Source organism: Ascidia mentula, chromosome 8 (genome assembly GCF_947561715.1).
Source record: "Ascidia mentula chromosome 8, kaAscMent1.1, whole genome shotgun sequence".
Lineage (NCBI taxonomy): Eukaryota > Metazoa > Chordata > Ascidiacea > Phlebobranchia > Ascidiidae > Ascidia > Ascidia mentula.
Window position 1 is genome coordinate 12,784,344 of NC_138573.1, and position 27,834 is coordinate 12,812,177.

The following is a 27,834-nucleotide window of genomic DNA, read 5'->3' on the forward strand; positions in this document are numbered from 1 at the left end:
TGTTTTCAGTTTATCGTCTGGTTAGTGGGCTTTCCACAATCTACAAAAAAAACGCATGTGCGCTGGTATCAATCATTCCCACTTCACGCCTACAAAATGAAGTCCAACAATTTTCGGAGTAATTATGACATCACTGTTTCCTGTGGTTAAATGTTTGTTTTTGAGTACGTTGGCAAACTTCACGCTTCATTAACAAACTTCCCGTTAACTCTGTGTGGTAAAAGCAGTAGCAACTGGTTCCATAAAAATTTTTATCGCACACACCGCGGTTTCCACAAATTGAATACGAAGTTGAATCACGAACTCCTGTACATCCTGTAGGCCTACAACTATTTAGTAGGGTATGTTGAATTTCAGTTTACTGAACCTTACATACACAAATGATTAGGATTTCAAGTGTTGTTGGCGCCATGCAACCCTTCAAGTAGTTCGGTAAATATTGCCGACCTCTCTATCTTGTCACACAGAAAAAAAAATATTTTCCACAAACACGCTCTCCGCACTTGAATATATAGTTGGGTCATGATACTGACGGCATGGTATTTTCACTAATATCATTTTGTAGAAAACTTTCCATACCATTGGTTACCAACCAACCCAAAGCGGTGTCGTATTCATCCCAGGATTCAGTATACTTTTGTTTAAGAGTTATTAGGTCTGTAGTTTTTATACAGTGTTGACCCTTCGCTTGTGAAATACGATGGTTAGATATTCTATCACCACAACTGCTGGAAGGTCAGGCAATTGAAAATGCAACTAAAACTAGTCTGCGCCCCAGAACATTAAAACAACGCACTATTATGAAACATCTGACCTAAAGACCGAAAACCACGTTCCACCTTTGAATGTCACAGTTGACACCCTTATTTATAGAGCATATACTTGAAGATACGTGACGTCAAGGTTATGAAATGGGTGTATTTACCGACGATGGCATATGTACCTCAATGATCACACAGGTAATTCACGAGGTGTTTGTGAACTTTGGTCGTGGGAAGCAATGCAGACTGATTTCAATTGAAATTGTCAGTTAGCGCCATGAACCTATATATACACAGAGAAATAATAAACACATCTACATTTAAATGTGTCTCAGTAATAAATATTGGTTAGTATTATTCGGTGATTTTTAGTCTGCGATTACACAAACTGTATAAAAATTGATCATTTTATGTTCTCTTTACTCACAAAATACTTGTAAATTTTAAGTTTCGACTTGATGTACTATACCATTTACCAGAATGTAGCCTTAGCACTGTCTAAAAAAGCAAAAAAACGTACCACAAAAGGCATTGTATAATGAATCCACTTTCAACACTATTTGGTGCGCCAAAAACAAAAAGTCTTCTTTGAATTGGGCCTTTTAGCAAAAAAGATGACAAGCCACTGCTGTAGTGACTTGAAGGGTCGTAACTTTCATTATATTGCGATACATCACCAACATAATAGATCACAAATATTTTGACTGATTTGCATTTAACTTTCTCATAACATAGGAACTTGTTCGCTTTTGAACACGGACAAAAACATTACGACCCATAAAAACGGGCCTGGTAGCATCACATAAAAGACTTTTGTTTGACTTTCACCATACGGAGACAATACTTGCCCGATTTTGATTTCCCGAAACGAAGGTCGTAAACTAATGTTACGTTGGCAGTTCTGGCGAAATAGTCCGAGCTATCTGTTATTCTAACTACGTAAAGCAGGCGAAATGCGATTTCGAACAAAGCATTTGTGTTTTACTTGATCCTGTGTTTTCTCGTAATAGCCGCATTGCGTCCGAGATTTACAAACGTATGCGATTCATCTATTTCTTTTGTTAGCTACAAACACCTTGAGGTGAAACAGTTGTTTCAGACGGAATCATTCTGCAGCAAATTAACCATGGAAAGCAAAGTAAGTGGCAAAACATAACTTTTGCTGTTGATTTTGTAGCGGTTTAAGTAATAGGTGAGTTTATAATGAAGCTTGTAGCAAGTAGCAGAACATGAATTCATTTTGGGCCACATAAGCCGTGTGTGTACGAAGCATGAGCTCCGTTTGCATAAAGTGTTACGATTATGTAACAAATAGCTAAATATGCTAGCCTTTCGCAAAGGGGAGGTTCATGGTTTACAATGAAAACGTTTGATTCATAGTCCAAAATATCGACAACAGCCAAACAAGTCAAAGGCAACACAGCAACCAGTAACAAATGTGGTACTTTGTTTGGTCGGATGTTTGGCGTTAAAACTAACAATCCTTTGTGAAGTTCCAATGAACATGAGTAACGAATTGCAACCAGAAACGTTAAGTTAGCATAACTTTACCTTAAAGTTCAGTTTATTGATAATGTGTATATCTCATACTACATATACGTTATACAACCTTACAATGCAAGTCAATAAACAAAGTTTAACCATAGGAAGTTGGTTGATTTCAGGGCATGGACAAGATAAATAAACTTGCCAAAGCTATATCCGTAAGCTTTAGTTGGACTGATAAAATAAAAAAAAGTTAACGTAAGCAATACACTCCTTCAGAACTTTTACTTTTTTGTTGTTGTTCCATAACGAATCTAACTATAACGCAAGTAACTACCCTGTTTTTGCATGGGAGCTTTTTTTTCAACTGCCCTCTTTTCGCTATACTTTTCTTTTGTTATCCTATTACGAAGCGGCATACAAAGCATGCACCCACCTACTTTTTTACTGGCTCACCTTCTTTTCGTTCTTCTGTTACGAAGCTGGTATAGTTTGAAACACATACAACCTCCTGCTTTTCACTGGGGCCTTTTTCGGTTTCTAAATTTAAGGCCTGATATTTCACCTTATTTATTAGGGAAATACCTGCACGCTCACTGCGAACAATCTTATACATCAACAATATGCCGCCCCGAAACAGCAGTCCGAACTTATCTCCGATCTCCAATAAACCAATTGACCAGATCGAAATGCATTGTGCGGTGCTCCGGCTGGACCAAATAAACACCCCTAGGCAAAGCAGCGCGCGCTACCACTTCAACCCAATAAACCAATCAGAAGGTTGAAAAGCTGCGTGAAATTCTCCCATCTTATCGAAAACAAAAAGTGCACACGCCCGGTCCAGATTAGAGAAAAGAGAACAATCAACAATTTTTCTTTTTCGGCACTATGTCAAAACGAAACAAAGCATCCTGCCAAAAATATTCGGGATGTCACTACCTCATGGTCGGTGAACCTGAGCCAAAAATATCAATCTTGTAATATGGTTGTAATTTATTGATATGGCATCATTCATCTGATCAATATTTACGAATTAGTGCCAGCCAAATTCCTATACACCGCAAAAAGAAATACAAAAACAAAAAAATTATCCTGAAAATTCGTTTCTGTAGTACGCCCCATTGAACTTGAGTTTCATCAATTTCTGTTTATATGTTTGTTCTTCAGATATATCCAGCTCATCAAATACAGTGTGTTCGTGGTGAGAAAGGAATTATTGGAAGAGGTGCGTTTGCCATTGTAAGGTCAGGATATTTTAAGAAAACAAAAGTTGCAATCAAGTGCTTTCCCAAGACTGGTGATGGGGACGAGATAATACAAATGGCAAGACGGTAAGATGATGTACAGATGTAGTTTGCATTAAACTTTTGTATCACTCTATGTAGTCCCGTGTTAATATGATAAATTTAATCTATTGATACTGTTATTTTGGAATGAATATATCTTTATACGGGTATATAATAACTGATGTAATTTGTTTTTTTTCAGAGAGTTTCGTTGCATAAAGTTGGCAAGACATGAGAACATAGTAAAGGCGTTTGAAATCACAAAATGGTCTAGTGGAAGCGCAATTATTTTGAAAAATTTGTCCTGTGGTAACCTCGCGCAACTGCTTGGTGCTGATAGAGATCTTTATACCGGCCGTTACCCCCTAAGTTACGAGCTCTGTCTGCGCATGGCCTGTGATATCACGAATGGCCTGAAGCACTTGCACGCTCTCAAAGAGGGGAGTTACATAGTTCACTGCGACCTCAAATGTGAAAACGTGCTTTTAACTTCTAATTTAAGATGTAAAATTGCTGACTTTGGGAGCTCATTCTTGTTTGATCGTAGCGGCCTAGCGCGAGTACGTAACCCAAAGCTTCTCTACACCGTGTTTTACGCCGCTCCAGAGCAATTAGGAGCTTCAGACAACGGTGGCTTTGCTCCAACCACAAAAGTGGATATCTACAGTTTGGGAAAAAATTTTTACAGAATTCTTTTTCACCAATTTCCTATTTTTCAAAAGGACGAAGATATCAAAAAGGCGACTTTGCAGGGAGAACAACCAGATACAAGTATGCTTAACTGTTTGCCAATAAACCACCCCGCTGTTATCGTGATGAGCAACGAAATGAGAAGATGTTTGAGTAACGACCCTGAATATCGCCCTGACGCTGATGAAGTCCACAGGAGTTTGCAGGAAGTGTTACAGAAGTTCAGTGAGAGTTCGATTGATGAAAACGTCAGCAACATCCAACGTTATAGGAATGAAAACGACGATGATGAAGAAATCACAGTTCCACTTGACTTGTTTTCTCCGGCTACGAATGATTTTCTTCCAGGTTTTCAAAACACTTTTAGTGTTTTCTTAAATTTACAGTTAAAGATGGAAGCGAGCATGATATATGCTCTAACTAACAAGTCTGTTGTATATTGTCATAAATTGGCGGTGTAACTTTTCCGTTGTAGTTTTTAGGTTTTTGAAAACTATCCATTTAACTACAAACAAAAAAACTTTACTTTTTTTATGTAGTTTGACATTATTATGAAAGCAATTGTTCATGTATTTAGATCTGTTTATAATTCTGACAATAATTCGTATATAACGCAGAAGAATCGTTGCCACCGAAGTCAAATACAAAGTTAAGCGCTCGGAAATATGGCGGTAAGTATTTTCTGGAATAAGCTCCCTTAAAATATGTGTTTGTTTCCATACTCTTTGCAGGAAATCGCAAAAAGCAGTCAAGTGGCCTAGAAGGGAATCGCAATAAGCAGTTAAGTGGCCTCGAAGAGAAAATCAAACAGCAGTCAAGTGTCCTTGGAGAGAATAACAACAAGCAGTCAAGTCGCCTGAAGGATATTCCCAACAAGCAGTCCAGTGACCTTCTTTGGCTTTTGGCACTCGTAAGGCGTTTAAAAACACTAAAGCTTATTGTTTATTACAAAAGAAAAGTAATTGTTAACATTGTCATGTTTCATACGAAAAACGTTTCGGCAAGAACTTATGCCATCATCAGTTTGAATGACGCGGTTGGTGTAGCTCCATCATTAGTAAGTCGCTTACTGAGCATTTTGCGCCTCTAGTGGTGTGTGGCCGATAACAACATGGCGTCACCACCCGCACGAGCCTTATCTGTGACGTCAGTCAGGTCAGCTCCATATAAGGATAGAGCTACACCAACCGCGTCATTCAAACAGATGATGGCATAACTTCTTGCCGAAACGTTTTTCGTACTTGCAACATGACTATGTTGACAACAGTTGGGCCAGTCTCTTTATTCTCAGAATTATGAGCAAATCCGTAAATAGTGTTTAGAAGTAATTGGTTTGAGTTAAAAGTTGTGCTATTTGGAACAATAGATTTAGAAATCTCAATATTGCTTGTACTTTCAGGTAATCCTTCTGTTTGCCCTGGCCTTGAAAATCTTATTTTCCGTCCTTTGATACAACTCGTTTCAAATGATGTGCAGATGGCATTACTTGCTCTTGAATCTGTGTGACAAAAAAACTGTGTCTTGCAACATTACTTTGTCTTGTTTTCCTGTTTTGCTTTGCCCATTTAACTATTAGCTTGTCATTGTACACTGTATTGCATAAAAAAGGCCAACCTTTTGCTTTCATGCCCATTTTTTCACTTTTAAATCCGATGCGCCGCAACTGTCGCCCCTTTTCTTTTTCTTTTTAACTGCAATAATTTCGGATTATATTGAAAAAATGGAAATCATTTTTTTCTAATCTTAGTGGCTCTTGAGATAATTAGTTTTTTTATTGAAACTAGTTGTAAAAACGAGTGGACGTATGAAAAAATTACATTAATATCTGAAGCTGTAGTTGAAACTAATCGATGCCAGGCTATTAGGACAAAAAAGATCAATCAAGCCACGATACTGCGAATGATGACATCCCGGCCACCGCATGAGTGTAACGTTTTGGCTTATTAAGTCGGGCTCAAAATCAAAAATGATAGTTTATTCGCATGAAAACAGACGGTTTTCTTGGATAATATGTCCGGCTGCACACAGAAAATTCATTTGAAGGCCAAAAACACGACGACCCGTCACAGGACATACTTCAGGAATCTCGTAAGTTGTTTCTCCTTAAAATTCCACGAGGTCTAAGATCAAGGAAATCACTAGATCAACCGGAAACTGGCACAGCAACTTCATTTATCTGTATTCTACATTTACTCAATATGCCTTTGGTGGTCAAATGCAATTGTTTCTACTTATCCTCCATTTTGACATTGTCTATTTGTATATCACGAGCTGCTTCATAGCTAATATTTTGTTTAGGATTGCCACAGAGTTTGGTTTTGTTGCGGCTGAGAAGACACACAAACATAATAGAAACGTTTGAAATCACAAAATGGGTCAAAGGGGCGGCGATTATCTTAGAAATGATGCCCGGTGGTAACCTCGTGCAACTGCTTTTCTGTGATTAAAGTCTTTACCGCGCAGACACGTCCGTAAAAATATAAATTGTTGCAGAAGTTTAATGTTGGTCACGTGGTTTCGGTGGTGTCAATCCGATTACTTGAATAAGAGGCATAAGCTGTAACCATTAAAATAAACTTCGCAGTTAACGACTACGTGGTGTTTCCTCGCAAACAATGGGATATTCGCGGTTTTGATGGAGTTGTTCCGACATCAATGCCTGGGCCATAAATTAAACTTTCGTTAAAGCAAACGTTTGTGCTACAATACGTGGTTTCTATGGTGTTGTTTGCCAGGCCATAAACGAACCAGCACGATGTTTTAATGAGAATCGAGCTACAACAATACATATTGTTGTACAAGGGCTTTCTTTGCTACGGTGTCGATGAGACTGCAAGCATTTTTCGGAGGAAGTGCTTGCGGTGGTTTTACAGCTAAACAAACAGATCGTCGAAAGAAAACGAATGTTACAATCACGTCTTTGTGCTAGCTTTGGGATATAACCGTTGGCGTTGACTTAGCTTGAGTACACTTTGCAAAGCGCAGTGTTATTTCCTCACAACTTCCATTATCCAATCATTTTTACACCAACCGTTTACTGGCGTGTTTGTGAAGCAATTAAGTTCGGCAATTTTACTACGCTGCGAACAAATTACAAAACATTTGTCCAAGCTACAAAGCGGAATCAATCTACCTACATCATAAACCTAACGTTAACACTCGCAAAACGATTTTTGTCAAGTGAAAAACATGTTTTCCAACATACGAAAGTTTCGGTTGTCGCCAATAGCTTATATAAGTAGAACACCGTACCTGAAACACTCATACATACGGCACTTGTTACCGTAAACTGTAAGAAAACTCTTGGTTAAGACAAAGTCTGCAAAATGAAGAACTTGTTCGTTTACTTTTTGTTTTATTTTGTGAGCATGGGGTTGGCCAATCCCCTTGGCGATGAAGGAAATCTTCGTCACGTGCGGTCGGTGGAGGAAACAGCCCCTTCCAAACGTATGTTTCTAACTATAAGTATATGTTTTCTTTAGCAGCTAAACAAATAACATAACACCATTGTTTTCTTCCTCAGAGTGCACCTCGGTCAAATACACTTTTGCGAGAGCCCACCAGACTGAAGACTATGTTCAATACAAGAGATATTTTCCAAAACTGAAATCCGGAACGGTTTGTTTGTGGTTCAATGCTGACATTCTTGAATCGGTGATGCCACTCATAAGCTATCACACCCCAACAGTGTTCAACCATTTCCTTCTGGAACTACAAGCACCACCACTAATTAAAATGATTGTGTTTGGATCCGAAGTTAAGTTCTACCATCAAGTGGAACCTTTAAAAAACGTAAGTTTAGGATTTTCGTATAATTTAGGCAAAGTTGTTTCCAACAAAGTATCAACATTAGCGATTAATGTCGGAGCCAGTATTTTCAACACCGAAAAAATTGCATTGTGCTTTCAATTTTGCAGTATCACATTTGTGGATGGTTCGACTCCCCCAGCCAAACAGTTGGGCTTTATATCAATGGAGTGAACATTGACACCAAGTCTTACGCTGGAGGAATGGTTGAAGGAGACGGAAGTTTAGTAATCGGGCAAGACGAGGACTATAGGAGACCTGGGGGATTTTTTCCAGATCGCTGGATGAAGTAAGTTTTTTTTGGAAGCTCTTTGGCGTTGGACGTTTCTTTATTTTAACAGGCATTTCGCATAACAGCTTGACAACTAATTCAATTTACAAAAAAATCAATAGTTTGTAAAGTTTTGGTGCACATGTAAGTACACTGCGCCACACTTGTAGACGAGGAAATACAAGCAATGGGCAAGAAATTATCAACAATTTAGAATAAAGAAAATAAACTTGGTGTAAATTTTATTTCGGTTGTCGTCAATAGCTTATATAAGCAGAACACCGTACCTGAAACACTTAAACATATGGCACTTGTTACCGTCAACTGTAAGAATTTTATTGCCAATACTTGTTATTTATTGTAGAGGAACAATCGAGAACGTGGTCATCTATCCACGTGTCCTAGCGCAGGCCGAGGTTCAACGGATGAGCTCGTTGTGTCAGTGCCCTGTTGATCAGGTTATCTCGATGTCAGTGGATCGAGTCGAATTCTTCGGAGAATCTTCTTACTCCATTCCTTATGTTTGTCCTACTGTTTGAGTTCAATTTCAAAAGAACTTTTCCCAACATTAATCAAGTGGTAATCGTGTAACTATTAAATTCAATTCATTACATCATGTGTACGTATCAGCTTAATTCCCTTTTCACGTTCCGAAATATACAAATTTGGTATCTTATGGTTGTGTTTGTTTATTCTGGAGTAATTTATATTGTCTTAAACAGCGTCATCAGTTGATGCTAAATAACAAAAAAAACATAAACTGTACAATTTATTTTTGAAACATGTAAAAAACGACACGAAACTTGCCATAATAAAATAAAAACCTACTGCACAGTTGGGGAGCCGTTCCGAACAAACCATAGAAACGTAGTCAAGCCTAAACAAATTGTTACATAAACCACAATCAGAATTCACCAGTGACAAAGGCTCAACACAAAGCCATGTCTTATAAACTAAAATCTCAAGCCGAATTCGACACATATAATGTGAAAACCTCATCAAAGAGCAAACACGTCCGTAAAAAAAAAATTGGATAAGTGGCTGAAGCAGTAACCATAAAAATGAACTTCAAGGTTTACGACTACGTGGGGTTTTCTCGTGAACAATGGGATCATAGAAAATGTTCAATGTTTGCGGATTTAATGGATTTGTTCCGACGTCAATGCCAGGGATATAAATTAAACTTTCGTTGAAGCAAACGTTCATTACGTGGTTTCTATGGTGTTGTTTGTTGGGCCATTAAGAAACCACGCTGCTTAAATGAGAATCGAACTTCAAAAACATGTAAGGGCTTTGTTCGCTACGGTTTCGATGAGTCTGTAAGCATTTTTCGGTGGAAGTACTTTTTTGAAGTTAAACAAACAGATCATCGAAAGAAAATGAATGTTACGATCACTTCTCTGTGCTAGCTTACGTACTTTATCGCGTCAAGATTGCTTGAGATATGTTTATAATATTCAGATAAAAATGAAAGACAATGACATTTTTGTTTAAATGAAAACTGTATATGTTGTCCATGTGCAAGTATCCTGCAATTGACCCTTTTTTGAGCTAAGAGCCATACATATAAGAGCCTGTTGATGTAACAAACGATTTATTTTAAGGTAATCTTTTTGTCAGCCTGTTGCAACATGTTTTAGTAGAGGTGACCCTCCCCCTTTCCCTTTCTGATCCTTCCCTGGTGCCAGTGTGTCGTGTCTCCCAAAAAAATGGTGCTTTGCGAGTTGATGGACGGAAATGGACTTGGTACACAAACGTGGTTCAGTGCCTGATTATTCAGCAAACATGATGTTTTCTTATCTGGTGTTCGTATTTTCTGTTGTCACATGCGTTCATTGCCAAAGTATTTGCAAACAGGCTGTTGGAATTTTTTAAATGAAACAATCTATGTTGTTTTTTTACTCGTTTTTTTAGAACTGTTGTTTATCAAATGATGTTTTCAGGTGTTGATGAATGCGGTCTTGGGACTCACGCAAGCTTAAATATTTGAGCTGTCAATTGTTTTGTCGACACGTTTACAACTAGAGTATTAAATGTAAAATGTTGTGTACTTCTCGCGAAAGCAAAACTTTATTAGTTGGTCTGATTGCACCCTATAACCACTAATACAATTTGGTCAATAATTGAAATTCCCGGAAACTTTTAATTAAAACTTCCAGAAAAGTTTGTTTTAACTTCTAGTATGGGACACACTCCCCACCCCATTTGTCCGTATAAAATTTACATTACTTTGATGTTCAGGATACTGCAATAGTTCTTGCCCTGGTCGTTGTGCTGAAGGTTTAAACGGTTACACCTGTTTCACAAGTGGTGAGCAAACATTTACTTGGTAAAAACAAAAATTAATATTTCTTTTCATACTGGTCACGTTTTTTGTCCACAGGTCAACCAATTATTCACGATCTTAAGGTTTTGTGGCCTACCCACAACAGTCTGTTTATTGGATGGAATGCAAGCAACGCAAACACTGCAGATGCTTCAACCCCCAACACATATTTTTTACTATTCTGGAACGAGGCAGATGGGTTTCCTTTACCTGCAGCCTGATACCGAGTACAACATAACAGTTACAGCTCGGAATTTCATTTCCAACAACGTCAGGATGTGTGAACTCTCCGCCACTAGGTTGCTGTTCTGGATACATAAGTGACGGAATCAATTGTATCGGCAAGTTTCCCGTTCTTGTAAATTTGACCGAACTTTGTGTTTCATAACTTCAATCAGTTCCGACATGTGACAAAAAATATTTTTCACGTCAAGATAAAAGTACAAAGTATACCTTTCTTTTTTGTGTATAAATAACACATTAAATTTGGTACTGTGCAGACAACTTTTGCCCCTAGCAGTATACTGCGTCGGGTCTGCGTAATATATTTTTGCTCTAAGCAGCTGTCGAAAAACCATATAAAATGGCCAGTTTAATGTGTAATAACAATCCGGTTAACAAACCATACATATTTTTTACCAGATATTGATGAGTGCGAAGGTGATCCATGTGATTCGAACGCTGCATGCACGAACACACCTGGAAGTTACAACTGTATTTGCAACAATTGTTATATTGGCGATGGAAACGTTTGCACTCGTGAGTGATGTTATTTGTCAATGAAAAACCGTTACAGTAGGTTGCAAAAATTGATGCTAATATGGCGAGAAAAGTTTAAGTTCGAAATTTTCCAATTACTTTTCTTACTTTAATTATGGAATAAATGACTTTTGTAGTTACAATGTGATTTTGTTCGAAAAACTCCATTGTGTAAACAATCATAGGGCATTGTGGAGGAACAGAATGTAACTGTGGTACATCTTCCATTTGGCGTGACACCTTTGGTAAGTATGTAAAGCTAGATTTTCCGTTTTACTAACTTACAAAACGTTTGGCCGCGAAGCGAGATAGAGTATAACAGCGTTTCGTAACTGGTCCAAAAACTGCCTTTAAATTAGTCACTATTTTTTGTGTCATCAATCAGAGGCCTCCAAGCTTTTTTCACTACGGATCGAAGTAACCATTACTACAGACTGACTCTCATAAATAACTTCTGCAGTTCAATCTATTTGTTATTAGTTGAACCACCTTCTGTTGGAAACTTATCAACAACTTGGAAATCTAGGACCGGTCTCAGTTTTTTATGGACAAGCAACAAAACTGCATATAGAAGTGCATTTTTGTTCGGTGATGGAGTTTCCTACGATCAACATATTCCAAACAAAGCAGCGTTTTCGTTTCTGAAGCCATCAACAATTTATAACCTAACTGTAGTTGTCTATAACCACCTTGGAACCGCATCTGCGAGCATTTTAGCTCAAACTGGTAAAGTACCTCATTTTTTCCCTTTCATTAAATAATAAAAACCTTAAATTTAGTTTTTATCTTGGCAACTGTATTGCAGAACCTGTAACGCCTATTGACCCAACTTTATCGCCAAGCACACCAAATCCTGCTCATGGGTGTGGAGCTGGGTTTACGCTCTCAGGAGGATCTTGTATAGGTTATATTAATTAACTTGGTGATAAATTAATATTTAGACAAATAAGTAAACCTTTATTACAGATATTGATGAATGTTCTTACGGTTTGCACAACTGCCACAATGAGGCGATATGTACGAACACAATGGGCAGTTTCACATGTTCTTGTAAGTTGGGATACTTTGGCAATGGAATCATTTGTGTGGGTAAGTTACAATAACCTTAAACTCCTCATGCTCCAATAAACAATAAAACATTTCAAGGAAAATGTGATTCCGCAACCATTTCAAATTGTGGAGTTCGTGGTTCTTGCGGTAGAAATTATTATGGATCCAGTTGTTACTGTTATGACAGCATCGAGTGTTATGGTATAAGATGTTGATAAAATGTGAGGTTTAAGCATCGAACTCAGGTCTAAACATACAATTACACACAGGAAACAGTGATGTAACAATTACTGCACAAAATGTTGGACTTCGTTTCGTCATCGTGAATTGGGAAAGATTGGTTCCAGCTTATGAACTATTTTTTTATGACGTGTCGTTGATTGAAGGAACAAGTGTAATTACAAAGTACAGCGGACTTCACAACAGGGAAGCAGCGTTTGCTAATCTTAACCCAACCTCTGTTTATACCATCATGGTCAAACCCATGTTCTCAACAAGCTCTTCAACAAACTTCACTTTTACCACAAGTAAGCGTTACTGAGTGATGCGAACGTGACACAAGTGTTTTAAATACTTTTGCTTTACAGAAGGTCTCTTAGCCGGCACCACCACAATGTTTTCCACTCCAACTATGACTTCGTCAACACCGATTTCTTCCACTCCAACTATGACTTCGACCACAACGATTTCTTCCACTCCAACTATGACTTCGACCACACCGAGTTTCTCCATTGTAGATCCACCAATAACGACCACTTCTGAACCTCCTTAAAACTGCAACGTTTTGCCCAGTCAAAGGTGACCGTTATTAAACGTAAATAAATTTGGGATCATTGCGAAATGAACAAATGCCAAATTTATATCGCAACATCCCGGATTTCGTTCTGTTAGCATATCTTTTATATTTACATATATATATATCATATATATATATATATGTAAAGATTTTAGAGAATCTATTAATGTAAAATTTCACACAGAGAATATCGCGAATTGTTGGAAGATTGGAAAACTGAATATAAAAAATGGAAAGATGACAGGGAGGCGTGTAAACCCTAACCCCACCAAGACAGAGAAAGAATGTTATGTACATATATTGTAACCGAAGTTTGCAAATGATACCTTGTTTACGTTCCATGTCTTCATTTTCCGTCCCAGCAAATTATGTTTGAGGCAGTAACATACGTCACAGAAACCAGATACAAATTGCGTAATGTCTTGTGTTTGTAGCATTGCATTTGCAAGCCCCGTTACCATATGCATGGGATATTTCGCAACTTCCGACCCAAAATGTAAACATGACCTTATTATGTGACCCAAATGATTTATCCATCGAATGTTTCTCGAGTAAAGTGATTCATTCAAAAAGCTGTTTTTCCATATAAAAAATTCGTTATTCTTGTATTAAACAAACTATTCAAATGCGTCACAGATAACACACGAGCGATCGCCCTCCGCCAGTGTTCCCCCAGAATGTGTTCCACAATGATTTAGAGAACCATTATCCGGTCGCACATGTGAATCATTTATATCCAGTTTATATGTAATCTCGATGTGACCTTGCTGACCGTATCCTGCACCTTACTTCTTGTATTATATTTTTTCAAGTAATTCATGATACCCCGCCCACAGTATTAACCAATCAGCTCTCAGTAGGGAGAGCTTATGAAGCCAAGTGTGTTCCTGTAAAATTAATTTACTATTCTACTATTATACTGCTATTAACTGCAATTCTTTTCGAACCTGGTAAAATCAACGTTTGTATTGCAGATCGTAATGTACCGTTTTGATGAAGCATTTAACCAATTTCAATACAATCATTATTCGGATATTTATCCAAGGTCTGATTACTTTGAAGGACGAGGTAGAAGAAATTATTTCAACCCAAGAGACTTATCCCGCGCTAACGCTATCGAGGCGCTGTTAAATATCTCTGAGACAATTAGAGTTATTTACAAGGCACTTCAGTTGCAACATTAAAAAACACAGTTTTCGTAAAACGAACTTGCAATATTACCACAACACTCCAATATTAGTATATTAATCCTTATACTGTTGTGTGATTGTATCATTATGTGTCCCAAAGTTGACCATACAAAACGGCGTTTTAGACTCGCCGTGCGAGCGTGTCTGACAATGCGACTTACGCCTGTGGATTTACTGCGCACCTCATTTGCTAATAATTGCGTTCCTGGCGTTATTTGCGTGTTGGCTTTGCCTATAAAACCTGCGCACAGTTTTGTACCAACACACTTGAACTGTTTGTGACTGAAGAATACAACACAGTCAAGAGAACGAATAAGAATACTGAGGATGTCGCATACTTTTTATAAACATTGTTTGCGGGCAAGAGAACGTTGCTGGTAACGTGTGTCTAAAGTTAAACAATGAAATAAACAAGGCAAGTGTAAGATATTTGTGATCAAAAATATATTAGCCAGAGAAGAACAATACTTTGTATACAGCTGTGATAAAGCATTCAATCGTTTTAAAAACTGCTGCTAATGTTTCAGCGGGTTTCAAGCAGACAATTAATGTATAGGCCACGTTTTAGTGGAAAAACTTTACGAAACAATTCACGGGAATCTTTACAATGTCGCCTACCTGTAGGTTCAAATATATTCTTACAAAATTCTCGTAAAATTGCCAAGGTGCACTATAAAACAGGCCAAAAACCAATAAAAACAGAATTTTGCATGTTGTTTACATTCATCATTTTTTGGTTTGTGTACAAATTATGCTCCAGGAAATACAATAGGTTCTGACTTTCTGAATTTCAAACATTAGGAAAAGCGATTTTTTGAAAAAAAGTACTCAGACTAAGGTTTCGCAACAGCTCCATACGACTGTAGCAAAGTAAGTCAGTAAAGGGTAACTAGGTCTGCATTCATGACCTGATTGTCGGAAAAAAGTTACATTCTGGTAAATGGTAATGGCACATTATGTCGAAACTTGAAATTTACAAGCATTTTATTAGTAAAGAGAACATAAAATTGGAGAGAACATAAAAAGATTAATTTTCATACAGTTTGTGTAATCGCAGACTAAAAATCACCGAATAATACTAACCAATATTGTAAAAATAGAGATAAAAGAAAACTCGAGGGAAATTTTGGATCACAGCATAGAACGCAACGCCGAGCTAAAAATTACAACACTGATTTAACGACGATGTACGTAGCAGCGGAAGAGATATTTATAACGTTGCTATAAAAACTGTTGCAAAAGTCACTTAAAACCTCGCCATGGCCATGAGTTGGAAATCCATGATTTAAAGGTTGTGGGCAGACTGAAGAAAATGATGACTTGCACACATTCTATCCTGTGGGCCGGATACACGACAATCTAAAACGGAAATTTTGTACATACAAATGAAAAATCCAAATTTACAAATTGTTATTTCGGTGCAAACTTGCTTTTAACTAAAGGCTCTTCTGAAATTTAGGCATTGACGCTTGATTATAAATTTACTTTTGACTCAAACCGTTGCAAAATTAACAACATGTTTTGCCACTTACCGGGCTTTCCATGATTAATTTGTTGCAGAATGCTTCTGTCTGACACAACTGTTTTAGCTCAACGTGTCCGAAGCTGGTAAAAGAAATAGCTGAATCGCAACCGTTTGTAGATCTCGTACGCAATGCGTTTGTCACGAGATAACACACTGTCATGTAAAACAGGAATGCTTTGTTCGATCTCGCATTTCACCTGCTTTCGCCGTGAGTATAATAGACCGCTTCGGATTACATCGTGGGAACTACCTATGAAACTTTAGTTTACGACCTTCGTTTCGAGAAACAACTATCAAAATCGGGCAAGTATTGTCTCCGTATGGTGAAAGTCAAACAAAAGTATTTTATGCGATGCTACCAGGCCCGTTTTCATGGGTCGCAGTGTGTTTGTCTGTGATCAAAAGCGAGCAAATTCCTTTTTTATGTGCAAACTAAATGCAAATCGGTCAAAAATATTTGTGATTATGTTCCTGATATGTCCGTAGTATTTTAGCGGGTGCTTGATAGCGTGTATTTCATTGACTGCCCATCGCTGCAAGATAACACTCTATTTCGAGAGAGGCGCAGAAAAAAGCAAGACACATGAAATTGCATCACGCTTCAATAACTTTAAGGGTGGTATTCACCACATATTGGGATCTCGAAGCGGGCAATCCAGTAAAATATAAACGCTCTTATGCAAGTGACGATTGTCGCATCAGACATTGGGATGGCTTCTGGTCATCGTGTAAAGCGGTCGACGTGAGTAAGCAAGTACCTGCTTCCTTGTGATGTCGTCTGCGTCGAAAGCACAATGTGAATCACGAGACCACTGCAGCTGAGCATTCTTTTTTGACATGGACTTACAAATTGCGGACATAATACTTGCGGCAGAAGAAATGAATCTGTGATAAAAGTTTATCTGTCCAGCAAAACTTTGCAAACCTTTAACAGTGGTGGATCGAGGAAATTTTTCTACGATTTCCACTTTACTGGGTAAAGGTTTTGCGCCTTCGACATCAACCAAATGACCTACAAACTGGATTTCTTTTTTTTCCAAAAACGTATTTGTTTTAATTGATCAGAAGTCCATATCCTGCACGCGGTGGAAAAGCTGCTCCATCTTAACTTGGTGAAGTGATGGGCTGCATTTTGAGGCCAAAAGGCATTCTGAAGAATTCAAACAATGCAAATGGAGTTATAATAGCAGCTTTTTGGATGTCTTTCTCTGCAACAGGGATCTGGTGGTACAGCCCCGAACTAGGTCGATTTTCGAAAATATCTTGGCTCCTGACAACCGCGATTTGATATGAGGCCCAAGGACTACATGAACGGCGAATGATGCCCATTTAAAGCATCTTGGCAAACTTCGCTCTAGCGATTGCAAGCTTTTCAGGAGACAAGCAACGTGCCTTTGTATGTACGGGTGGTCCAGTTGTGCAAATGTGATGCTGGACCTTGTATCTGGGTGTAATGCTGGAAAACTTAGGTGAGGTTAAGGACGGAAATCGGGAAAGAAGACTTGTAAAATTGTCAGTAGAAGTGGTCAATTTGCAAATGTGCGACGATTTGTCATTTATGCCTTTTATGGGAATGCTGACGAACGATTTTGAATGTACAAGGCAACTGTGGCACAGGTCTACCAGCAAGGAATGTGCACCAAGAAAGTCGGCTCATAGAAGAGGTTGCGATACAGCTGCAAGTATAAATTTTCAACGAAATTTGCTAGCTGCTTGATCAAGGGATAAAACAATGTAAAAATACTTCGTTTCATTAGCAGATAAGCTTCGTAGCGCAAACTGGGCTTCGGCTTGCTGAAAACATATTTTTGGTTGTTGTGTCCAAAACGTTGGCAGTTTCATAGAAACTGCGTGCGTGGCAGAAGTTTGCCTTCCATATCTTTCAAACGTCAGGGGTCACCAATTGTAGCGGGTCTTTGATAGCGTGTATTTTTTTGACTGCTCGTCGCTGCAAGATCACGCTCCATTTCGAGAGAGGCGTAGAAAAAAGGCAAGGTGGCGCAATATAATGAATGTTACAAGTAAATAAAATTAGAGAGAACACAAAATGATCAATTTTTTTCAGTTTGTGTAATCTCAGACTAAAAATCACACAATTAAAAATATTCATTACTGAGCCAACCTTTAAAGGATCTTGGGTGTTGTTTAATGGAGCATGAACGGTCAGGAATAAAGCGCTGACAGTAAATAAAAGAGGCTAAGTTGTCCGAAAGATTTTTCGCGTAAAAATATAGATGTCGACAGGAAAGAGGTAAAATGAAAGAAAACTCGGGGGAATTTTGGATCACATCATAGAATGTAAGCGCAAAGCTAAAAATCACAACACTGACGAAGAACAGATTTTGGAGTTGCACAAATCACTTGAATGAGATGTAAGCCCTTAAGAGGAGATAGATAACGAATGAAACAAGAAGAATCACCCGAAAGAAAAAGAATTTCTGAACAAGACGTCTAATAGTGTGTTTTCACAATTAATCAACTCGCTATACAAAAGTAAGCGGTGCATCGTGTTTTCGGTAACAACCTCGATCTTACGAGAGTTTTGATCCAGAATTTTCTATCATCACTTGACAGATGGTCGCGATTCTCTGCAAAAAAATTATATTTTGGAGTTGCTTCTTTTAGGTCATAATTAAGTTTTGTGAAAGCGAGATGAACTTAATGTGACATCGCTGCAGGCGACTTAGGCGTTTCACATATGGTGTATGTGTGATGTTAATAAGGGTTGTTTTATTTCGAGAGAGGCTGGGAAAAACTGATCAAGTGGAACGGTGATTTTTTCTTCATTCTCCTTGTTCCCTCTCATGTGATTTTGTATATTTTGGACGTTGTCATTAATGGAACATTCCTCTTGCTTCTGTAACACCTCCTGCAAGTTTCCGTGGACTTCATTAGCGTCAGGACGATTTTCAGGGTCGTTACTCCAACATCTTCTCATTTCGTTGTTCATCACGGTAACCTATCAGAAGAAGGAATTCGAGGAGATTTGTGTTTGGGCGTTCTCCTCTCATGACCATTTCCTTGATCTCCTCGTCATCTTTGTGGGGATAAGGATTTGACAGTAAGAGCATGACATAAAAAAACTATGCCCAGACTGTAGATATCCACTTTTCTACTAAGAATAAAGCCACTGGGATTACTCAAAGCTCGTAACTGTTCTGGTGCTCCGTAAGACATTGTAAAGCAGGCCCCTGGATTTGGTTCTAACGGCTGGCCGTTACGACCAAACAAGAATGAACTCCCAAAGTCGCCAATTTTACATATTAAATTGGGAGTTAAAAGCACGTTTTCACACTTGAGGTCGCAGTGAACAATGTATCTCCCTTCCTCGAGGGCGTGCAAGTGCTTCAGACCGTTTGTGACATCACAAGCCATGCGCAAACGGAGTTCGTAATCAAGTGTATAGTTGCCTGTGTAAAGATTTCTATCAGCACCAAGCAGTTGCGCGAGGTTACCACAGGGCATGTTTTCGAGGACAATCGCTATTCCAGTACTCCATTCCGTAATTTCAATAGCTTTCAATATGTTTTCATGTCTTGCCATTATCTGGAAACGGAACTCTCTGAGAACGCTGAACAAAACGTTAGTTGTGAGTTATCGTAATATAAAAACTATCAATGCCAGAAAGAAAACATGATAAAACTACTCTAGTATTCCATTCAATGCGTTGACACAGTAGGTGGTAGGTGTGGTAATGCAACAGTTTCACATCAATTTCCTGTATGTAATCTTACCGTCTGCCCGTTTGTAACATCTGGTCATCATCACCAGTCATAGGGAAGCACTTCATTGCAACTTTTGTTTTCTGGAAATATCCTGACCTCAGACGAGCTCTTCCAATATTTCATCTCTCGCCACGAACACACTTTATTCTGTGGGCTGGATACATCTAAGCAAATTCAAGACGGACAAATGAATCAAGCTGTTCTTTCCTCACAACAGTATACTGCGTTGAATGCAAAAAACTTATTTTCAACATCAACAAAAGCCATTTCAAAACGAAAGGAAACCGTTGTTGAAAAAATAACGCTGACATTAAATTACAACTTACCTTGTTTCTCATTTTTGTGTTGTCAAAAACGGCCACGCAAACTAGGGCGTTTCGTTTGTACTTTACAACTGCGTCTCATACTAAACAAGTGAAGTGACTGAATATTAATAGTCTGCTAGTCTCCTACACAAAGCTCCTACTGTGATGTCACAGAAGCATTGTGGGACAAGAACGTTTTCTTCCATCTCCTGTTGCACCTGCTTTGTTTTATTCGAGCAACAGATGGGCGTGGATTCTTTCAATAACTAGTTTCTTGGCCACAGTGTGTTCTGCTGGATTGGTCACCTTTTTGGCATCCAGCGATCAACGTCGATTACAAGTGCAAGTGACTGATTAGTGAAAGGTATTCTTCTCTACTTTAATTTAAACTATTACCAGTCGATTATTTTGCCAACTAAATGTCATTACGAGTAACTACAAGCAGTAGTGCATGTTATTTATAAAATGTTGCAACGAATGTTGATGTTAATAATACACAAAGATAAACGAAAAGGCCAAAGAAACGTAGGATCACGGTAAAGCATGTAGGGATGCGCTAAATAAAGTACAAAGATTCACAGGATAAATTTCGAAACTTTCGAAATAAACAGCAATATAAAAACTGTCAATATTCTTAAATAGTGACGCAAAGCAATACTGTCACACTGCGATACATGAATAGGTTTTTGTGTGTTCAAGTAGAACTTCTGCGGCGTTTTGGAAATGGGCTATCATCCCCAAACAAGTTGAAACAGGAATCTAACCAGAATAACTACCTGAAAGGCACAAAAGATGTTCAATCATTTACATGCAAAATAAAACGGTTTACGGTTTGAGAAAATATCTTACCAATGCTATAAGAAAAAAATTTGCATCATCTCTCAGGAGCCCAGTTTGATTCCCTGAAAAAGATAACATGTTTTATCTGGGTTGTTTTTGTAAGCTTTACTCCCAGAGACACCTACAATAATATAAACAATCGTTGATTTTTCTGTACAATTTGATGTCCCACGTTGCATCTGCGTGATAAATGGAAGATTGTTTTACAAACGTTTTGCGTTGGTTTGCAATAATCAAATCAAGTTTTGTTACTGTGATTTGACAATTACCAGCATTTTTATATTTTATTAAAACGAGCATACAATGCTCACTTGTTGTCACAACTACAAGTTTAGGCATGACTATAAGTTTTCTCACAAACCTGTCAGGAAATCATCAGTAGCTGGACAAAACCGATCAAGCGGAACGGTGATTTCTTCTTGATTCTCCTCGTTCCCTCTCATGTGATTTTGTATATTTTGGACGTCGTTATTAATCGAACTTTCCTCGAGCTTCTGTAACACCTCCTGCAAATTCCTGTGAACTTCATCAGCATCAGGACGATCTTCAGGGTCGTTACTCCAACATCTTCTCATTTCGTTGTTCATCACGGTAACAGCGGGGTTTCTTATCAGAAGGATAAATTCGAGGAGATTTGTGTTTGGGCGTTCTCCTCTTATGACCATTTCTTTGATCTCCTCTTCATCTTTGTGGGGATAAGGAATTGACAGTAAGAGCATGACGTAAAAAACTATGCCCAGACTGTAGATATCCACTTTTCTACTAACAATAAACCCACTGGGATTATTTAAAGCTCGTAATTGTTCAGGAGCTCCGTAAGACATCGTAAAGCAGGCCCCTGGATTTGGTTCTAGCGGCTGGCCGTTACGACCAAACAAGAATGAACTCCCAAAGTCGCCAATTTTACATCTTAAATTGGGAGTTAAAAGCACGTTTTCACACTTGAGGTCGCAGTGAACAATGTATCTCCCTTCCTCGAGGGCGTGCAAGTGCTTCAGACCGTTTGTGACATCATAAGCCATGCGCAAACGGAGTTCGTAATCAAGTGTATAGTTGCCTGTGTAAAGATTTCTATCAGCACCAAGCAGTTGCGCGAGGTTACCACAGGGCATGTTTTCGAGGACAATCGCTATTCCAGTACTCCATTCCGTAATTTCAATAGTTTTCAATATGTTTTCATGCCTTGCCATCATCTGGAAACGGAATTCTCTGAGAACGCTAAACAAAAATTTGTTGTGAGTTATCGTAATATAAAATCTATTTAGGCCAGAAGGAAAGCATAACAAACAACTCTAGTATTCCATTCAATGCGTTGATATAGTATGTGGTAGGTGTGGTAATGCAACAGTTTTATACCAATTTTCTGAATGTAATCTTACCGTCTGCCCGTTTGTAACATCTGGTCGTCATCACCAGTCATAGGGAAGCACTTGATTGCAACTTTTGTTTTCTGGAAATATCCTGACCTCACACGAGCAAACGCACCTCTTCCAATATTTCCTTTCTCACCACGAACACACTCTATTCTGTGGGCTGGATACATCTGAGCAAGTTCAAGACGGACAAATGAATAAATTTGAAAACTTATACACCTAACATCGAACATCGACTTTGTGGCAATCTTAAAACGAAAACTTACTTTCAACTTTAACAAGACCATTTCAAAACGGATGAAACCTTTGTAGAAAAAGTTTTAAATTTCTATTAAATTACAATTTACCTTGTTTCCCATATTTGCGTTGTCATAAATTGCTACGCAAACAAAACTGCTACGGGCGTTGCGTTTGTACTTTACGAATGGGTCTGATACTAAACAAGTGAAGTGACTGAATCATAATAGTCTGCGAGTCTCCAACACAAAGCCTCTACTGTGATGTCACAGAAGCATTGTGGGACAAGAACGCTTTGTTCCATCTCCTGTTTCACCTGCTTTGTTTATTAGAGCAACAGAGGGGCGTGGATTCTTTCAATAACGATCTACGGAATGGTTTTGAATCTTTGTTTCGATTTTATGTCTACCATCCCCAGACAACCGTGCTTTCCAGCCAAAGACAAACTGTAACATGCTACCCGACGTGACCAAGTGTTGAAAGCACTGTTTTATGAATCGTCACGTCTTTTGTTCTGAATAAACTAACGCTTTGGGCATTATTGGTAAAGATTCGTTTTGACAACTTAGGTGTTTAGCAGTATGTAGGAAAAATACATATTACATAACGTAGTCTCAGATTTTGATGATACCATCATACTCTTCGTATGTGTTGGTAAAACTCCATTTCATTTCCAAACCGTGTCACGTGACAAACGACTTTTGCATAAATAATTAAAAGTCAGTGAATAAAATGTGACAATTAGTCTTTGCCATTCAGAAGCTGACTAAAAATTCTGAAGCCCTATTTTTGGTATCTAAGCTTGGTAAGTCGCAACTACGCTCGCAGTTACTGTCATTCTTGCAGGGATTACCGTAGTTTAGGGGCCGCTTAGCAAAGCCGAGTTTTGGTTCGATTTTGCACGGCTTTCTTGTTTCTCTTTATACCTTTTTAAAAGCGTGTTCCTCTGTTGTTTCCCAAAGGCCATAAGTCATTTTCACACCATTCAAAACAACGAGTAAACCAAAGAGTTTTATGGCAAAATATAAATGCTGGTCAAACGGTTTCGATTTTGCATGAAACGTTCTTCTAAACACGTACTGGTGCAACTCTTTTTGCAAGACGTAAATTAGTAAACAACAAAACAAATTTAGGAGCAAGTTGTTACATGAGAAATACGCATGCAATGGTATCACCCAGTTCTTAGTGCTACAAAACTTGTATCAACAGCGTGAAGAAAGTGGAAAATATTTGACTTTATGTGGATGTTAGTTGTAGAAAGGACTTGAAACAGGATTTTCGCTGTGTTCCGTGGATATCATGCAAAACCGATTTGAAACAGGAGTCCAACCAGAATAATTATCTAAAATCAAAACGAGTGTTTAATTGTTAAAACTTGTTAAAACTTTTTGGATTGTCAAACATCTTACCAATGCCATAATTAACAATTTTGCACTATAACTTAACAACTCTTTTCGATTCCCTGCAAAAACGAACATTATATGTTTTATTAGGTCTAATTTTGTAAGGTCAAATTACAAATATACATACAATGATATGCAAAATCGTAGAATATTCTGATCAGCTTGAGTCCCAATGTTTCATCTGTGCAATAAACAAAATGATGCTAAAACTTTACAAATGTTTTGTGTTAAAAGTAGACCCACCAAAATATTTATTTTATAAAAAACTTTCCACGTAATAAATTCAAACCTGTCAAAAAATCATTTGTAACCGGAGAAAATAAGTCAAGTGAAACGGTGATTTCTTCATTATCGACGTTCTCATTCGTCTCAACGTTGGATGTTTCTGACGTTTTCATCAATCGAACTCTCACTGAACATCTGTAACACTTCCTGCTAATTCCTCTTGACTTTATTAGCGTCAGGGTGGTCTTCAGGGTCGGCACTCCAACATCTTATCATTTCGATGTTCATCACGGTAACAGCTGGGGACGTTTGTAGCTCTTAATTGCTCAGGAGCGCCGTAAAAAATAGTGAAGTGAGGCTTTGGGTTAAATACTCGCGCTAAGCCATTAGGATCAAACAAGCATGAGCTCCCAAAGTCAGCAATTTTACATCTTCAATTAGGAGTTAAAAGCACGTTTCCACATGTAAGATCGCAGTGAACTATGTAACTCCCCTCTTTGAGAGCGTGCAAGTGCTTCAGGCCATTCGTGATATCACAGGCCATGCGCAGACGGAGCTCGTAACTTAGGGGGTAAGGGCTGGTGTAAAGATCTCTATCAGCACCAAGCAGTTGCGCGAGGTTACCACATGACAAATTTTCCAAAATAATTATGGTTCCATTCGAACATTTTGTGATTTCAACTGCGTTTTAATATGTTCTCATGTCTTGCCAATTTAAGGCAACAAAATTCTTTGAGAAGCACAAAAACATCAGGTATTAAATTAGCCCTGGATAAAAACAATGCATTCCAAAAAATCAGTAAATATGGATTTTGTTCATCAGTTAAGGCAGTGATTTGGGAAACAGTGAGTTAAGGCATATCAACACAGGATGAGGTAGGGTGATAAAATTAAAACAGTTTATTATCGCAAACCATATTTGTACATAATCTTACCGTCTGGCCATTTCTATCATTTCTTTATTATCACCAGTCATAGGGAAGCACTTGATTGCAACTTTTGTTTTCTGGAAATATCCTGCCCTCACACGAGCAAACGCCCCATGTTTCCTCTCTCACCAAGAGCACGTTTTCGAACTTGAGGTCATTGTGGACCACGTACTTTATCTCCTTAGCCGTGTGCAAGTAGTTGAGGCCGTTTGTGACGTCACAGGCCATGCGTAGGCGGAGGTCGTAAGTGAGAGGATAGTTCTCGCTATAAAGACTTTTATCACAGAAAAGCAGTTGCACGAGGTTACCACCGGGCATCATTTCTAAGATAATCGCCGCCCCGTCAACCCATTGTGTGATTTTAAACGTTTCTATTATGTTTTTATGTCTTCTCAGCCGCAAGAAACCAAACTCTGTGGCAATCCTTATATATATTATTAGCTATGAAGTAGCTCGAGAATACAAAATAAACAATGTCAAAATGGAGGAAGTGTGGCAACAAATACATTTTTCCACCAAAGGCGTGGTAATCAATTCAAATCTTGTTTATTTTCGAAAAAAGCAACTACGCGGATAAACAACATACAAAGAAATAAAACGGCGATAAAACTATACAGGTTTTCTAGTGGCATCAACTGGTTTCAACTACAGTATCGGGTAATAATGTAATTTTCATACGCTCACTCGTTTTTACGAACTTATTATCTTTAAAGTGACACTAAGATTAGAAAAAAAATTATTTCCGTTTTTTAATATAATCCAAAATTATTGTAGCTAAAAAGAAGAAGAAAAGGGGCGACAGTTGCGGCGCATCGGATTTAAAAGTGAAAAAAAAATGGGATCTGAAAGCAAAAGGTTGGCCACATAGGCGTCGATTTTTTATACAATAAAGAATAGAATGGCAAGCTAACAGTTTAAAGGGCAAAGCAAAACAGCAAAAACAAGATAAAGTACTGGTGCAAGACACAGTTTTATTGTCAAACAGATTTAAGAACATGTAATGCCATCTGCACATCATTTGAAAACAATTATGGTTGAGTTTTGTGTGATTCGCTTTCAAAAAATAATGTTATGTAACCAGGAAATTACTTTTCGCGTGATAGAAGAAACGAGTTGTATCAAAGGACGGAAAATAAGAATTTCAAGGCCAGGGCAAACAGAAGAATTACCTGCAAAGTACAAGCAATGTTAAGATTTCTAAGTCTATTGTTCAAAATAGCACAAGCATTGCACCGGACGAAAATAACTTAAATCAATTACTTTTGTTTTTGTTATAAACAATAACCTTTAGATTTTTGAACTTACGATTACCCACGACCAAAGGTCACTGGACTGATTCTTTTCTGTGTCACTGGACTGCTTGTTGGGAACTTCTTTCAGGCTACTTGACTGCCTTTTGATTTTCTCTTCGGGGCCACTTGACTGCTGTTTGCGATTTCCTGCAAAGAATATGAAGACAAACACATATTTCAAGGGAGCTCATTCATGCAAATACTGACCGCCATATTTTCGAGCACTTGACTTTGTATTTGACTTCGGCGTTATATACGAATTATTGTCAGAATTTTAAACATATCTAAATATCTGAACAATCGCTTTATTAATAATGACAAACTACTTCGAAGTAAAATGTAATATTTGTATTTGAATAGATAGTTTTAAAAAAAACTTTAAAAGTTATAACTCAGCTACAAATTCGTTGTAAATTTAAGAAAGACCAAAAGTTTTTCGCAAACCTGGCAGGAAATCGTTCGTAGCCGGAGAAAACAAGTGAAGTGGAACGGTGACTTCGTCTCCATCATCGTCGTTTTCATTCCTCCGACTTTGGATGTTTGTGGGCAAACAGTTAAGCATACTTGTATCTGTTGGAACAAAGTCATCGTTGTGTGAAGCTCCTAATTGCTCTGGGGCGGCGTAAAACACGGTGTAGAGAAGCTTCGGGTTACGTACTCGCGCTAGGCCGCTACGATCAATCAAGAATGAGCTCCCAAAGTCAGCAATTTTACATCTTAAATTAGGAGTTAAAAGCACGTTTTCACATTTGAGGTCGCAGTGAACTATGTAGCACCCCTCTTTGAGAGCGTGCAAGTGCTTCAGGCCATTCGTAATATCACAAGCCATGCGCAGACAGAGCTCGTAACTTAGGGGGTAACGGCTGGTGTAAAGATCTCTATCAGCACCAAGCAGTTGCGCGAGGTTACCACAGGAAAAATTTTCCAAAATAATTGCGCTTCCATTAGACCATTTTGTGATTTCAAACGCCTTTACTATGTTCTCATGTCTTGCAAACTTTATGCAACGGAACTCCCTGAAACAAAAAGTACATCAGTTATTGTATACCCGTATAAAGAAATATTCATTTCAAAAGAACAGTTACAATCGATTCAATTTATCTGTTAAATCATATTAACACAAGACTGCATAGAGTGATACAAAAGTTTAATGCAAACTACATCTGCACATCATCTTACCGTCTTGCCATTTGTATCATCTCGTCGTCATCACCAGTCATAGGGAAAGCACTTGATTGCAACTTTTGTTTTCTTAAAATATCCTGACCTGAAAAATATCCCGGAAATGAAGTTCCGAGCTGTAACTGTTATGCTGTACTCGGTATCAGGCTGTAAGTAAAGGAAACCAATTTGCCTCGTTCCAGAATAGTAATGTCTTGTGTTGGTGATTGAAGCATCTGCAGTGTTTGCGTTGCTGGCATTCCACCCAATAAACAGACTGTTACAGGTTTGCCACAAAACCTTAAGATTGTGAATAATTGGTTGACCTGTGGACAAAAAACGTGACCAGTATGAAAAGAAATAATACTTTCTGTTTTTACCAAGTAACTTTTCACAGA

General features: G+C 38.2%; 3 protein-coding genes and 1 long non-coding RNA gene across 5 annotated transcripts; 1 reads left to right on the forward strand and 3 right to left on the reverse strand.

Moving 5' to 3' along the window:
- Positions 1–7,502: 7,502 nt before the first annotated feature.
- LOC145910610 (C-reactive protein-like) lies at positions 7,503–8,970 on the forward strand. Its single transcript, XM_082997799.1, has 4 exons — positions 7,503–7,669; positions 7,746–8,014; positions 8,140–8,318; positions 8,665–8,970. Exons 1-4 carry the CDS (start codon positions 7,549–7,551, stop codon positions 8,837–8,839), a joined length of 744 nt encoding a protein of 247 aa, XP_082853925.1. The 5' UTR covers positions 7,503–7,548; the 3' UTR covers positions 8,840–8,970.
- An 11,630-nt stretch (positions 8,971–20,600) lies between these two features.
- Positions 20,601–22,618, reverse strand: LOC145910606 (testis-specific serine/threonine-protein kinase 2-like). 2 transcript variants are annotated; one of them, XM_082997795.1, is made up of 6 exons: positions 22,537–22,618; positions 22,196–22,359; positions 21,178–22,034; positions 20,942–20,995; positions 20,826–20,878; positions 20,601–20,752 (listed from the first exon to the last, which is right to left on the reverse strand). In XM_082997795.1, exons 1-6 carry the CDS (start codon positions 22,546–22,548, stop codon positions 20,708–20,710), a joined length of 1,185 nt encoding a protein of 394 aa, XP_082853921.1. In that variant the 5' UTR covers positions 22,549–22,618; the 3' UTR covers positions 20,601–20,707. The 2 variants fall into 2 exon arrangements, with proteins under 2 accessions (XP_082853921.1, XP_082853922.1); XM_082997796.1 differs by lacking the exon at positions 20,942–20,995.
- Positions 22,619–25,835: 3,217 nt separating this feature from the next.
- Positions 25,836–26,768, reverse strand: LOC145910616 (uncharacterized). Its single transcript, XR_014403213.1, has 3 exons — positions 26,483–26,768; positions 26,289–26,422; positions 25,836–26,152 (listed from the first exon to the last, which is right to left on the reverse strand). It is a non-coding gene; the product is annotated as an uncharacterized LOC145910616 (long non-coding RNA).
- A 61-nt stretch (positions 26,769–26,829) lies between these two features.
- LOC145911987 (putative serine/threonine-protein kinase DDB_G0276181) lies at positions 26,830–27,567 on the reverse strand. Its single transcript, XM_082999417.1, has 3 exons — positions 27,455–27,567; positions 27,052–27,291; positions 26,830–26,845 (listed from the first exon to the last, which is right to left on the reverse strand). The coding sequence occupies exons 1-3, from the start codon at positions 27,493–27,495 to the stop codon at positions 26,830–26,832; spliced, it is 297 nt and encodes a 98-aa protein (XP_082855543.1). The 5' UTR covers positions 27,496–27,567.
- Between the last annotated feature and the right edge of the window lie 267 nt (positions 27,568–27,834).